Consider the following 13,667-nt stretch of genomic DNA (forward strand, 5'->3'; position numbering starts at 1 on the left):
TGGGGGACAGATCCGGAGATCTTGCTGGCCAGGGTAGTTGACTTACACCTTCTAGAGCACGTTGGGTGGCACGGGATACATGCGGACGTGCATTGTCCTGTTGGAACAGCAAGTTCCCTTGCCGATCTAGGAATGGTAGAACGATGGGTTCGATGACGGTTTGGATGTACCGTGCACTATTCAGTGTCCCCTCGACAATCACCAGTGGTGTACGGCCAGTGTAGGAGATCGCTCCCCACACCATGATGCCGGGTGTTGGCCCTGTGTGCCTCGGTCGTATGCAGTCCTGATTGTGGCGCTCACCTGCACGGCGCCAAACACGCATACGACCATCATTGGCACCAAGGCAGAAGCGACTCTCATTGCTGAAGACTACACGTCTCCATTCGTCCCTCCATTCACGCCTGTCGCGACACCAGTGGAGGCGGGCTGCACGATGTTGGGGCGTGAGCGGAAGACGGCCTAACGGTGTGCGGGACCGTAGCCCAGCTTCATGGAGACGGTTGCGAATGGTCCTCGCCGATACCCCAGGAGCAACAGTGTCCCTAATTTGCTGGGAAGTGGCGGTGCGGTCCCCTACGGCACTGCGTAGGATCCTACGGTCTTGGCGTGCATCCGTGCGTCGCTGCGGTCCGGTCCCAGGTCGACGGGCACGTGCACCTTCCGCCGACCACTGGCGACAACATCGATGTACTGTGGAGACCTCACGCCCCACGTGTTGAGCAATTCGGCGGTACGTCCACCCGGCCTCCCGCATGCCCACTATACGCCCTCGCTCAAAGTCCGTCAACTGCACATACGGTTCACGTCCACGCTGTCGCGGCATGCTACCAGTGTTAAAGACTGCGATGGAGCTCCGTATGCCACGGCAAACTGGCTGACACTGACGGCGGCGGTGCACAAATGCTGCGCAGCTAGCGCCATTCGACGGCCAACACCGCGGTTCCTGGTGTGTCCGCTGTGCCGTGCGTGTGATCATTGCTTGTACAGCCCTCTCGCAGTGTCCGGAGCAAGTATGGTGGGTCTGACACACCGGTGTCAATGTATTCTTTTTTCCATTTCCAGGAGTGTACTTCCGCTGCCGCCGTCGCGTCGTCTTGTAGCTCGTAGTCTGCCAGATGTCGCCGTCATCAGCCGCTTCAGTCGGCGAGATATAACCGCAAAATTCATCTGCTAAGCACATCAAACACACTCACAGTTCATGGGCTGTCACTGTCTTTCTGTCCACGTGGCGACAGTTCACTCTTAATGTTTGTCCTTTCCCCAGTTCCTATTTATTCGCGAGCACTTTTTTTTTATCGTCCGGTTACACACACACACACACTACTGCTTTTAATGAAATGTTTCATTATCTTTCCCGGCCGATGCACCAATTGCGATGGATTTTTACGTGCGTGCGTGCGATGCACCAATTGCGACGAATTACACGTTGCTGCTTCAATGCAATTTCTTTTATAATTTTTGTTCACCTACCTCTTTACAGCGGTAGATCTTCGCACGTAAACTCCTGACTGCAGCTACTTACGAGATCACAGAAAAGTAGTGTTGAGGAAACTGTAACCTCATAGCTACACGCCGGAGGCCGCTATAAGTAAAATTTGCTGAAAATTGTCTATGTACTTTAAAGAAATGATTCGGAAAGGGGATGTCACTCGTACTTTAAATATGAAGTTCAAATTTAAACCTACAATAGATCTTTATTGCCGTTAAGCAAGATCATCAGCCCACATTTACGAAAATTACTAAAGTTTCTGCTCACAGTTACCACCATACTTAAAACAGCCAGAACTTTTACCTTCACAAAATTTCGAAACCAATTACTTGTAACACAGTCAATGATCGGCCAATTACTTCTGCACACGATATTCAGTGGTTGTCTTTAGTTAAAGTTTATGCCCGCCATAAAATATTCAGTATGAATATACTCAGTACCGCCACGCTATGTAATTCAAAGTTCACTCGCGATTTTCGTCGGAACGAATTATCACAACACTCTAAAGTTTTCATAAACAGTATCTGGTCACTACCAGATACCATTAACCCTGGACCATAACGCGGAAGGCATCCCAAGACTTCATCTTACACTTAATGCGAAAAGTCACATCCAGCATAACCGCCTCCAATCAAATCAAGCTCGCGACTCTCCTCTCACTCTCCCACACTCAAAACTCTATCTCCTCGCTAGGCGGCCAACCGTCTCGCTTCTCATTGGCTGTCAGCACTTACGACCAGTGAGAACTCACTTCTAGGTCGCGGCTCGCGCCAAAAATCTAGCAAGCACCAACCACTTCTCTAGGCTCATTGACGTCATCAAATTAAGTAACACAAAACTCTCTAATTAAATAAACAAAACCAAATGAACTATAAGCTTTACTCTACATCTGGAAATTTATTATGTAGTCGCGAATGTTCTGGCTGTCTAATACATAAGCATACATACTTTGACATCCGACATTCGCTAGTAGGGGAACCACTAGTGGATTCGTTCCCACGTTACAGAGTTGGAACACTTGCCAGTTCCTGTAGAGAATTACACGAATGATTTTTAATAATGCCAAACGTCCCACATACTATCACGCACGCATTCCCATTTAACGCACCCTACACACAATACACATATTTACTTACAATTCATGAAATTATTACTATAGAAAAGTTACAGAGCTTTTCTGAAATTAAAAACTTTCCAAATTTATATATGAACACCGAATGTGTTATCAGATCATCGTACATAGTCACTGAAGGTGAACTATTACATCACTGTATTTATCTAAATTCTTGACTGTCGGATAATTACGTTTTTTTTATGGAATTTTACTAACTTCCAAAATACAACTATTTTTTGATCTCAGGCTTTAACATATTGTTTCTTTTCACAACAGATGGATGTACATCAAATATGACGTTCCTCAGGTTATTCCTTTATTGGTTACTAATATCTTTAGTTTCGTATAATGTAAGTGACCTACCCGCGCTACTACACTGCTTTCACATGCGCACCTGCAACAGATGGTCGTGACGTCAGTCTGCATGACACAACTCGTCCGTTACTGACCGTTTAATACTCTACCGGCTTACATTGCAATCCACATACATTCTGAAGTACAGCTTTTAATAGACAAATGGGCGATCGCGCACTAGTTCCGACGCCACGCAGTGCTGAACACAATCTCTATAATTTGATTTAATCCATTATAAATTGCTTATAGAAGCCTGTAGCTGTGAAAACAATCAATTTTGTTCACAAATAACTATTGTGTTACAAGTGCCATTTTCTTTTATTTATTCTTTGTATGACGCCTTTCGGCAACTGATCCCCAGTTTTTAGATACATCAATAGGGAGAATGTTCTAGGACTTCCAAATAGTATGATATATATTTGTACAAATAGCATTAATTTTAATAATCTCGATCATTATTTGCTTGTGTATGTTTAGAATGACATTTCTTTCTATGTGTTACTAACATGTAATCCAGAACACCCGGGGGTAAAGTCTACAAATATCTCAGCATATAAACGGTCACAAACAAAATACTGGTGGAAAGTTGTACTACATACTTAAATAAAAATAGTAACACATAAAAATAAGCACATATAAGCAAATTACGATATAGATTTTCATAATTAAGATTAATACTCCCTTTCGAAGGCCATAGCATTATCTCTGTTAAATTGATATAAGAGCTTCTTGATAAATGCTTTTTACGTACAATGGTAAGACAGAGATTTTGGAACCAGGTTTTAAATTTCCAGGGGCAGATGTGGATTCTGACCACAATCTATTGGTTATGAACTGCAGATTGAAACTGAAGAAACTGCAAAAAGGCGGGAATTTAAGGAGATGGGACCTGGATAAACTGAAAGAACCAGAGGTTGTACAGAGTTTCAGGGAGAGCATAAGGGAACAATTGACAGGAATGGGGGAAAGAAATACAGTAGAAGAAGAATGGGTAGCTCTGAGGGATGAAGTAGTGAAGGCAGCAGAGGATCAAGTAGGTAAAAAAACGAGGGCTAATAGAAATCCTTGGGTAACAGAAGAAATATTGAATTTAATTGATGAAAGGAGAAAATATAAAAATGCAGTAAATGAAGCAGGCAAAAAGGAATACAAACGTCTCAAAAATGAGATCGGCAGGAAGTGCAAAATGGCTAAGCAGGGATGGCTAGAGGACAAATGTAAGAATGTAGAGGCTTGTCTCACTAGGGGTAAGATAGATACTACCTACAGGAAAATTAAAGAGACCTTTGGAGAGAAGAGAACCACTTGTATGAATATCAAGAGCTCAGATGGCAACCCAGTTCTAAGCAAAGAAGGGAAGGCAGAAAGGTGGAAGGAGTATATAGAGGGTTTATACAAGGGCGATGTACTTGAGGACAATATTATGGAAATGGAAGAGGATGTAGATGAAGATGAAATGGGAGATAAGATACTGCGTGAAGAGTTTGACAGAGCACTGAAAGACCTGAGTCGAAACAAGGCCCCAGGAGTAGACAACATTCCATTAGAACTACTGATGGCCTTGGGAGAGCCAGTCATGCCAAAACTCTACCATCTGGTGAGTAAGATGTATGAGACAGGCGAAATACCCACGGACATCAAGAAGAATATAATAATTCCAATCCCAAAGAAAGCAGGTGTTGATAGATGTGAAAATTACCGAACTATCGGTTTAATAAGTCACAGCTGCAAAATACTAACGCGAATTCTTTACAGACGAATGGAAAAACTGGTAGAAGCGGACCTCGGGGAGGATCAGTTTGGATTCCGTAGAAATGTTGGAACACGTGAGGTAATACTAACCTTACGACTTATCTTAGAAGAAAGATTAAGAAAAGGCAAACCTACGTTTCTAGCATTTGTAGACTTAGAGAAAGCTTTTGACAACGTTAACTGGAATACTCTCTTTCAAATTCTGAAGATGGCAGGGGTAAAATACAGGGAGCGAAAGGCTATTTACAATTTGTACAGAAACCAGATGGCGGTTATAAGAGTCGAGGGGCATCAAAGGGAAGCAGTGGTTGGGAAAGGAGTGGGACAGGGTTGTAGCCTCTCCCCAATGTTATTCAATCTGTATATTGAGCAAGCAGTAAAGGAAACAAACGAAAAATTCGGAGTAGGTATTAAAATTCATGGAGAAGAAGTAAAAACTTTGAGGTTCGCCGATGACATTGTAATTCTGTCAGAGACAGCAAAGGACTTAGAAGAGCAGTTGAACGGAATGGACAGTGTCTTGAAAGGAGGATATAAGATAAACATCAACAAAAGCAAAACGAGGATAATGGAATGTAGTCAAATTAAATCGGGTGATGCTGAGGGGATTAGATTAGGAAATGAGACACTTAAAGTAGTAAAGGAGTTTTGCTATTTAGGGAGTAAAGTAACTGATGATGGTCGAAGTAGAGAGGATATAAAATGTAGACTGGCAACGGCAAGGAAATCGTTTCTGAAGAAGAGAAATTTGTTAACATCGAGTATAGATTTAAGTGTCACCAAGTCGTTTCTGGAAGTATTTGTGTGGAGTGTAGCCATGTATGGAAGTGAAACATGGACGATAACCAGTTTGGACAAGTAGAGAATAGAAGCTTTCGAAATGTGGTGCTACAGAAAAATGCTGAAGATAAGGTGGGTAGATCACGTAACTAATGAGGAGGTATTGAATAGGATTAGGGAGAAGAGAAGTTTGTGGCACAACTTGACTAGATGAAGGGATCGGTTGGTAGGACATGTTTTGAGGCATCAAGGGATCACAAATTTAGCATTGGAGGGCAGCGTGGAGGGTAAAAATCGTAGAGGGAGACCAAGAGATCAATACACTAAGCAGATTCAGAAGGATGTAGGTTGCAGTAGGTACTGGGAGATGAAGAAGCTTGCACAGGATAGAGTAGCATGGAGAGCTGCATCAAACCAGTCTCAGGACTGAAGACCACAACAACAACAACGTACACTTACTATTCTCGATGTATACTGTACTGTTCGTGATGTTTCATGTCTGTGATGGTCAACAAAAAAGGGCCATTAGAAAACTGAAAGTAGAAGTTCTTTCAAATTTCGCTTCTAATTACTTACAACGATCGCTAGTCAACTAAACATTGTGCGTTGTTAGATATTACAATAAAGAAAACATAACAACGTAGAACTTTACACAGCGAAATCATCACGAATAAGCGGCATAGTGCAGAGCAAAATGTAGTTGAAAATGGAAATGTCTTCCAGAAACGCCTCATACAAATACAAATAAAAGATTTTAGTGAGTGGTAGCAAGAAAATGGTTCAAATGGCTCTGAGCACTATGGGACTCAACTGCTGTGGTCATCAGTCCCCTAGAACTTGGAACTACTTAAACCTAACTAACCTAAAGACATCATACACATCCATGCCTGAGGCAGGATTCGAACCTGCGACCGTAGCAGTCGCACGGTTCCGGACTGCGCGCCTAGAACCGCGAGACCACCGCGGCCGGCGGGTGGTAGCAGACAAGTTATTTATAAACAAACCCACAATTGATCTATGATTGTGCAGGATGAATTCGAATATGGCAAATCATGGATAGTCCAGCTAATCTTTTAAAAGGAATTTAACCCTCGCAATACCAATAGGGGGGAAGGTACTTCATGTCCACTTTTTATTTTAATTTGTATTTTAAAATGCTGAAAAATTACTTTTAATGCCTTATTATACCATATTGTATAATTATCTTAAATTTTTCAGTAAATGTGAACCCAAAACTATATCTCTCAGCAGTGAATATGACTTTTCTAAGCATATGTTGTACACATATTGTGCGATTCAGGACCATTCTTACACATCTGTTCATATTTAAAAAGCATGTTGTGGACAAAATCAAACAACAGATAACGAGATATTTTATGTTTTACAATATATTTGTAATGGTGATAAAGTAATTTTACCTTAAAACTGTTCCAATGGTCCCTCTTTGCTCACAAAAACAGTAATACGGGATCGGGGGCCTTCTTTATTCTAAACACTTTTGATATTTATTTATGTATTCCCCCAAACTAGTTTCAGCGAGAAATTTCGTCATCGTCAGTGAGTTATTTTGATTCATATTTGCTATACGTCACGACATGATTTTGCAGTTGTTGCCGCTGTTTTCGGCATATTTGTGCGTTCTTCTGTTGCCGTTTTTCGTGGCCTACATCATGTCATGTGCAAGTTAGTTGGACTGCTTGCAGCCACTTTTAGACACAGAGAAACATAATTTTCGTACCTCGTTCGAGATATATAACATTACGTGTTGTTGTTGTTGTGGTCTTCAGTCCTGAGACTGGTTTGATGCAGCTCTCCATGCTACTCTATCCTGTGCAAGCTTCTTCATCTCCCAGTACCTACTGAAGCCTGCATCCTTCCGAATCTGCTTAGTGTATTCATCTCTTCGTCTCCCTCTACAATTTTTACCCTCCACGCTGCCCTCCAGTACTAAATTGGTGATCCCTTGATGCCTCAAAACATGTTCTACAAACCGATCCCTTTTTCTAGGCAAGTTGTGCCACAAACTCCTCTTCTCCAGAATTCTGTTCAATACCTCCTCATTAGTTATGTGATCGACCCATCTAATCTTCAGCATTCTTCTGTAGCACCACATTTCGAAAGCTTCTATTCTCTTCTTGTCTAAACTATTTATCGTCAATGTTTCACTTCCATACATGGCTACACTCCATACAAATACGTTCAGAAACGACTTCCTGACACTGAAATCTATACTCGATGTTAACAAATTTCTCTTCTTCAGAAACGCTTTCCTTGCCATTGGCAATCTACATTTTATATCTTCTCCACTTCAACCATCATCAGTTATTTTGCTCCCCAAATAGCAAAACTCCTTTGCTACTTTAAGAGTCTCAGTTGCTGATCTAATTCCCTAAGCATCACCCGACTTAATTCGACTACTTTCCGTTATCCTCGTTTTGCTTCTGTTGATGTTTATCTTATATCCTCCTTTCAAGACACTGTCCATTCCGTTCGACTGCTCTTCCAAGTCCTTTGCTGTCTCTGACAGAATTACAGTGTCATCGGCGAACCTCAAAGTTTTTATTTCTTCTCCATGGATTTTAATACCTACTCCAAACTTTTATTTTGTCTCCCTCACTGCTTGCTCAATATAAAGATTGAGTAACATTGGGGAGAGGCTACAACCCTGTCTCACTCCCTTCCCAACCTCTGCTTCCCTTTCATGTCCCTCGACTCTTATAACTGCAACTGCTTTCTGTACAAATTGTAAATAGCCTTCCGATCCTTGCATTTTACCCCTGCCACCTTCAGAATTTGAAAGAGAGTATTCCAGTCAACATTGTCAAAAGCTTTCTCTGAGTCTACAGATGCTAGAAACGTAGGTTTGTCTTTTCTTAATCTAGCTTCTTAGATAAGTTGTAAGGTCAGTATTGCCTCACGTGTACTAACATTTCTACGGAATCCAAACTGATTTTCGCCGAGGTCGGCTTCTACTAGTTTCTCCATTCGTCTGTAAAGAATTCGTGTTAGTATTTTGCAACTGTGACTTAATAAACTGATAGTTTGGTAATTTTCACATCTGTCAACACTTCTTCTTTCTTTGGGATTGGAATTATTATATTCTTCTTGAATTCTAAGGGAATTTCGCCTGTCTGATACATCTTGCTCACCAGATGGTAGAGTTTTGTCAGGACTGGCTCTCCCAAGGCTGTCAATAGTTCTAATGCAATGTGTAATGTGCTAAAAGATATTTTTGCTTATAGATCAGTAACCATCAGGAAAGTGTGTGGTTAACAAAAGTTAACAACAGTTTACTTATTTTTTGTAGTTTTCTTCTGATTGGCATAAAGGAATCCCCGCCCTGGTAGTATAAGTTATGGAACGTGCGTCGGTATTACTAGGGTTAAGTGCCTCCGTCCAGTAGACAAGTGAAGATTGTCAGAGACTCAGTGCTGTGGCAGGTAGGGGGCGCGCTGCGGCGGCGCCGGCCTGTGCCCCTGCTAGTACAGCTGTATGTGCTCGGCGTGTTGCAGTGTCCAAGGCGAAGATCCTGGGCAACTCGGAGCTGTACATCCGCAGCGGCTCGGACATCAACCTGACGTGCGTGGTGCTGGAGACGCCGGAGCCGCCGTCGTTCATCTACTGGTACCAGGGCGGGCAGGTCATCAACTATTCGCAGCGCGGCGGCATCAGCGTCGTCACCGAGAAGCAGACGCGCACCTCGCGCCTCGTCATCGCGCGCGCCGGCCCGCACGACTCGGGCAACTACACCTGCAGCCCCTCCTCCTCGGACTCCGCCTCCGTCTTTGTGCACGTGCTCAACGGTAAGTGCGCGCGTAGGCTAGACTCCTCCGCTGCGGAGACACACCCCTGTAGCACCGAGTCCTGGGCAGTGCTGCACAGCGGTCCCCTGCGTCAGTAGCTGTCTCCACAAACTCACTAACCCTCTTCACCATTCACTGCCATCCCTATTATTCATTTTTTACTTACTCGTGCCAAGGACTTTCTCGACCATACGCCTGCTCTACAAGCCTCTTCCATTCCCTTCTGTTAAGTGCATTGTTTGTCCATTCAGTGTTCATGGTCATCTTAGGACCTATTGTCCTTCTGAATGCTATCTTTGGTAGTCTGCTATATGACCTGTCCAGTTCAACCTTCCCCTTTTTAGCAGATCTACGTTTGTACAGCTCCCTTAATCCTTCATTTTTTCTTATCCTCCATTCCTTTGTTATCTTCATGATATACAGCACCAAAAATTTCCCTCAGTACATTTTTTCAAATATTAACAGCTGTTCTTCATCTTTCTTTCTAAATATTTATGCTTCACATTCGTATAATGTTACCGGTATGATGGTCGACTGATACAAGCAGTGTTTGGACTTAGTACTAAGTGATTTTTCTCTAAGATTTTGACTAAACTAAAGAGTGTTTTCTTCACTGTCGCTAGACGGGCATCTACTTCTCTATCCATTCCATTATTGTTACTAAACAGAGTCCCTAAGTACTTTAAGCGGTTAACTGTTTTGAAAGTGAAGCCAACTACAAAGGTGCATCTCTTTGGTTTTTCTTATTTATGACCAGATATACTGTCTTTTCTTCATTAACTTATAATCCTACTTTCTCAGCAATTTTGTAATAATTTTGCATCATTTTGATTAACTCTTTTGTGAAACTACTTATTAATGCCACATCATCTGCCTAAGCAAGTCTAGTAATGTTAGAAGTGTCTGTCGCTGTATGCTATCATAGGCCTTTTTCCAATCTAAAAATAATCTTTTTACATCTACATTGAATTCCCATGCCTTTTCAGTTATCTGACTTAGAGATAAAAGATGAACTAATGTGGGTCTAATTCTGCGGAAACGGCATTGGTAGTCACCAATAAATTCCTCAGTAATTGAGATCAATCTCTTTAAAAAATACAACCGATTTTTAGAGACCTGAGTGACCCTGTTTTGCTTAGTAAATGTCTTCATTGGGCACTCAGAATACAAATGAAATCACTGTACTCGAGAAAGATTGCCCAAGAATGTTTTTGTAGGACTGAATAGATTAAAGGTGGTGTACTACACGCATCGATATGTTTCAATCGTGGAGTGATAGGAAGGCTGGAAGTCCTGAGAAATTTAGGCATAAAATGTGGCTCGAATATGGAAAATCAATTGCTTGCATGTGACGGACAATGGGTACTTGAAGCTGAAAGATTCGATCAAGTTAGCAAAGGAACAAGCTAAAAGGAATGCTGCATTACCTGATACCAACAAAAAATCGGTAAAGCATATACACTGTAAACAGTGCGTGAAAGAAATGGGTATTGATTTTTATATAATATTCAGCCAGAAAAGTACCATGTGTCCTTAAGTGTATTATCAGATCTTGATTTCGTGTGAAGAAGAGCACCTGGCAGTGCTGCAACATTGCAGCATTGGTTGCTTCAGATCTTTTACACTCTATTTGGTTTGCTTAGTATCTGGTATTCACATGCATTTGTTTGTGATGCAGCTTCATGACCGCAACAGTAATGACAGTTACAATCTATCTGCATATCATAGCATTGTTAATTCTTTATTCAGATGACCCCTGACTTGCGACGATATGGCTGCTGTACATATACTTTTATTTCTCTCTCTGTGAACTTTCTGTCTCTGTGAACTTTCTATCTCTGTGAATATATCATAGTGGAGAGCAGCAAATGGCTTTGTAGTACAAGAAAAGTAAATAAAGTAACCAAGTAACTAAGCAGTTCACGTGCTATTCAGGAGTTTGTAGAATAACTTTTGCTATATAAATTGGTTTGTCTTTATGTTTAACAGGTGGTGATCTGTATCATGGAACTGGTACTTAATAACGTTCTTTATTTTATCAGCAGCTTTTTCTATTGATGACATTCGTTAAGAAAAGTTAAGAGCTCTTGGTTATAACCTAAATGAATTTTACATCATTTACATTCCTCATTATTACCAACTGTCTCTTCCATATTTTAATTTTTGACATCACAGGATTTTCTGTTAGAGGTATGATTATAAAAAATCACTGACATTTAATTTTTTGTTGATTTCATTGTATTACCTATGTTAAGTTTAATGCATTGAATAGATTTTTGTAGACTAAAGGAAGATCTGTGTTATTGGAGGTAGACCGTATTTATTCAACTAGTTGTTTATCGTGGTCATAATATTCTCTACAGGTCGGTAATTGGCATCAGCAGAAAGTAGCAATAGCATCATATCACAGCAAAGTCAAATTATGTTTGTATGATAACACTCGAGTTGAAGTGCTATCGAGGTGACATCAAGTGTCATTTTTGGAGATGGGCAGTGTTCTTTTTGGACACTTCAGCTACAGACTTTTGTGTGTAGCCTGGAAGCAATACAGCACGACAGCAGAAGCAGTAGGCAATAGTGATTGTATTGGCGGCGCCCCAGTTGTCGATGCCATGGACACTACATAACTATCTGGATGTGTCAGCAACTGGCGTTTGTCTGTGTAGGTGAACAAGCAGCTGCTATGCAGAACGGCAACAACTGTAAAAGTGAGACAGAAGAAACTGCAGAGCGCCCTTGTTGTCACTGTAATATATGGGCTGCAATGCTTTGTATATCTTTGTAGCTGTCATGTAAATGCACAGGAATACTCATCAGCTATGCAACATGGGTACAGAAATTGTGAGCACCGTTTGTAGATGTCTCAGCTGCTGCCATTTGTGTGTACCCGGGATGTCTCGGTGACTAGCGTTTATCTATATGTAAGTAAGCACCCAGTTGCCATGCAGCACGGAAGCAGGTATAGCACAGAGGCAGAGGAAGCTATGGAGTGCCTCTGTGGACACTGTAACAGACGGTCAACTCATTTTTGGATGTCTCCGCAGCTGCCATTTGATCTGCACTGCAGTACCCATCAGTTATGCAGCACAGAAACAGTAACAGTAGCGGTACAGCAGCTGCAGTAGCTGCTGTCAGTGTCCCAGTGATGACTGCTGCAGACAGGCTGCACTCTATTTAAATATCTCATAAACAGATCTTCGTGTGTATAGGGGAGCACAAAAATATTCAGCGAGGCAGCAGTAGTATAGTGCAGGTAATTGCTGAAGTAGTTGCTGCAGTACTCGTTGTCGTCTCTGTTACAGATTGACACGTCTGTCTCCTGCATAACTCACTTGCTGACGTGTGGAGTACAACATGAAGCTGTCAAGCGCTAAGGGAGAAGCTGTGTCACTGAGGCAGTATCTGGAATCATTATTATAAACCTTGTTGTTGTTACTCTTACAGAGGGGCACAATTGTCTTGGCATATCTCAGTATCTGACGATATGGGATTGTAGGTCTGTCTTTCTGTAAGAACTTTTGTTTTAATTTGTTCCCCAAATTAGTTTCGTTGACGTTATCCCCAAGACGGATGAGTTGATTATGGAAATGTTGTCTCTGAAACTAGTCGAGGAAGAAACTAAAACAAAAGTGTTTTGTTTCAAGGTAGACCCACTATTCCAGAATGCTTTAATGCAAATCATGGAGCAGCGGTTACAATAATTGTAACTGACATTTGTGCATGTCGTGTAGCATCCACCTGTCATGCAGTAATGGAGCAGCAGTCTCTCTGAGGCACCAGCTGAAACAGTTCCTTCAAGCCTGCTTGTCATTGCTGTTACATATGGGCACCACTGATTTTGGATATCTCATTAACAGGCCTTTATGTGTGTGTGTGTGTGTGTGTGTGTGTGTGTGTGTGTGTGTGTGTGTGTGTGTGTGTGTGGGTGGGTGGGTGGGTGGGTGGGTGGGTGGGTGGGTGCGTGTGTGTATGTGTGTGTAAGGGAACACTCAGCTGTCATATATTAACGGATGAGCAGTATCATTGAGGTAACAGCTTCATCTATTTCTGTAAGCCCTCTTCTTGCTGTTACAGTTGAGCCCCACTGTCTTTGAATGTCTCAGTAATAAACATTTTTGTGTGCAGGGTAGCACCCAAATGTCTGCAGTAAGGGAGGAGTATTGTCACTGAGGCAGTAGCTGCAATCATTGCTATAAGCGTTGTTGTTGTTACTTTTACAGAGGGGCACAATTCTCTTTGCATATCTCAGTATCTGACATTATAGGATTGGTGGTCTGTCTTGCTGCAAGAACTGTTTTTTTTAATTTGTTGCGCAATCTAGTTTCATTGGAGATATCCGCATCACTGATGGGTTGATGATGGAAATGTTGTC

General features: G+C 41.9%; 1 protein-coding gene across 1 annotated transcript in view; it reads left to right on the forward strand.

The window, feature by feature from the left end:
• Positions 1-13,667, forward strand: part of LOC126412602 (limbic system-associated membrane protein-like) — a 173,367-nt gene that overhangs the window by 155,423 nt on the left and 4,277 nt on the right. Inside the window, exon 3 of the mRNA XM_050082269.1 lies at positions 9,005-9,295. Coding sequence (XP_049938226.1) covers positions 9,005-9,295 — 291 coding nt within the window. The remainder of the gene's footprint in view (positions 1-9,004; positions 9,296-13,667) is intronic.

Source organism: Schistocerca serialis, chromosome 7, assembly GCF_023864345.2.
Source record: "Schistocerca serialis cubense isolate TAMUIC-IGC-003099 chromosome 7, iqSchSeri2.2, whole genome shotgun sequence".
NCBI lineage: Eukaryota > Metazoa > Arthropoda > Insecta > Orthoptera > Acrididae > Schistocerca > Schistocerca serialis.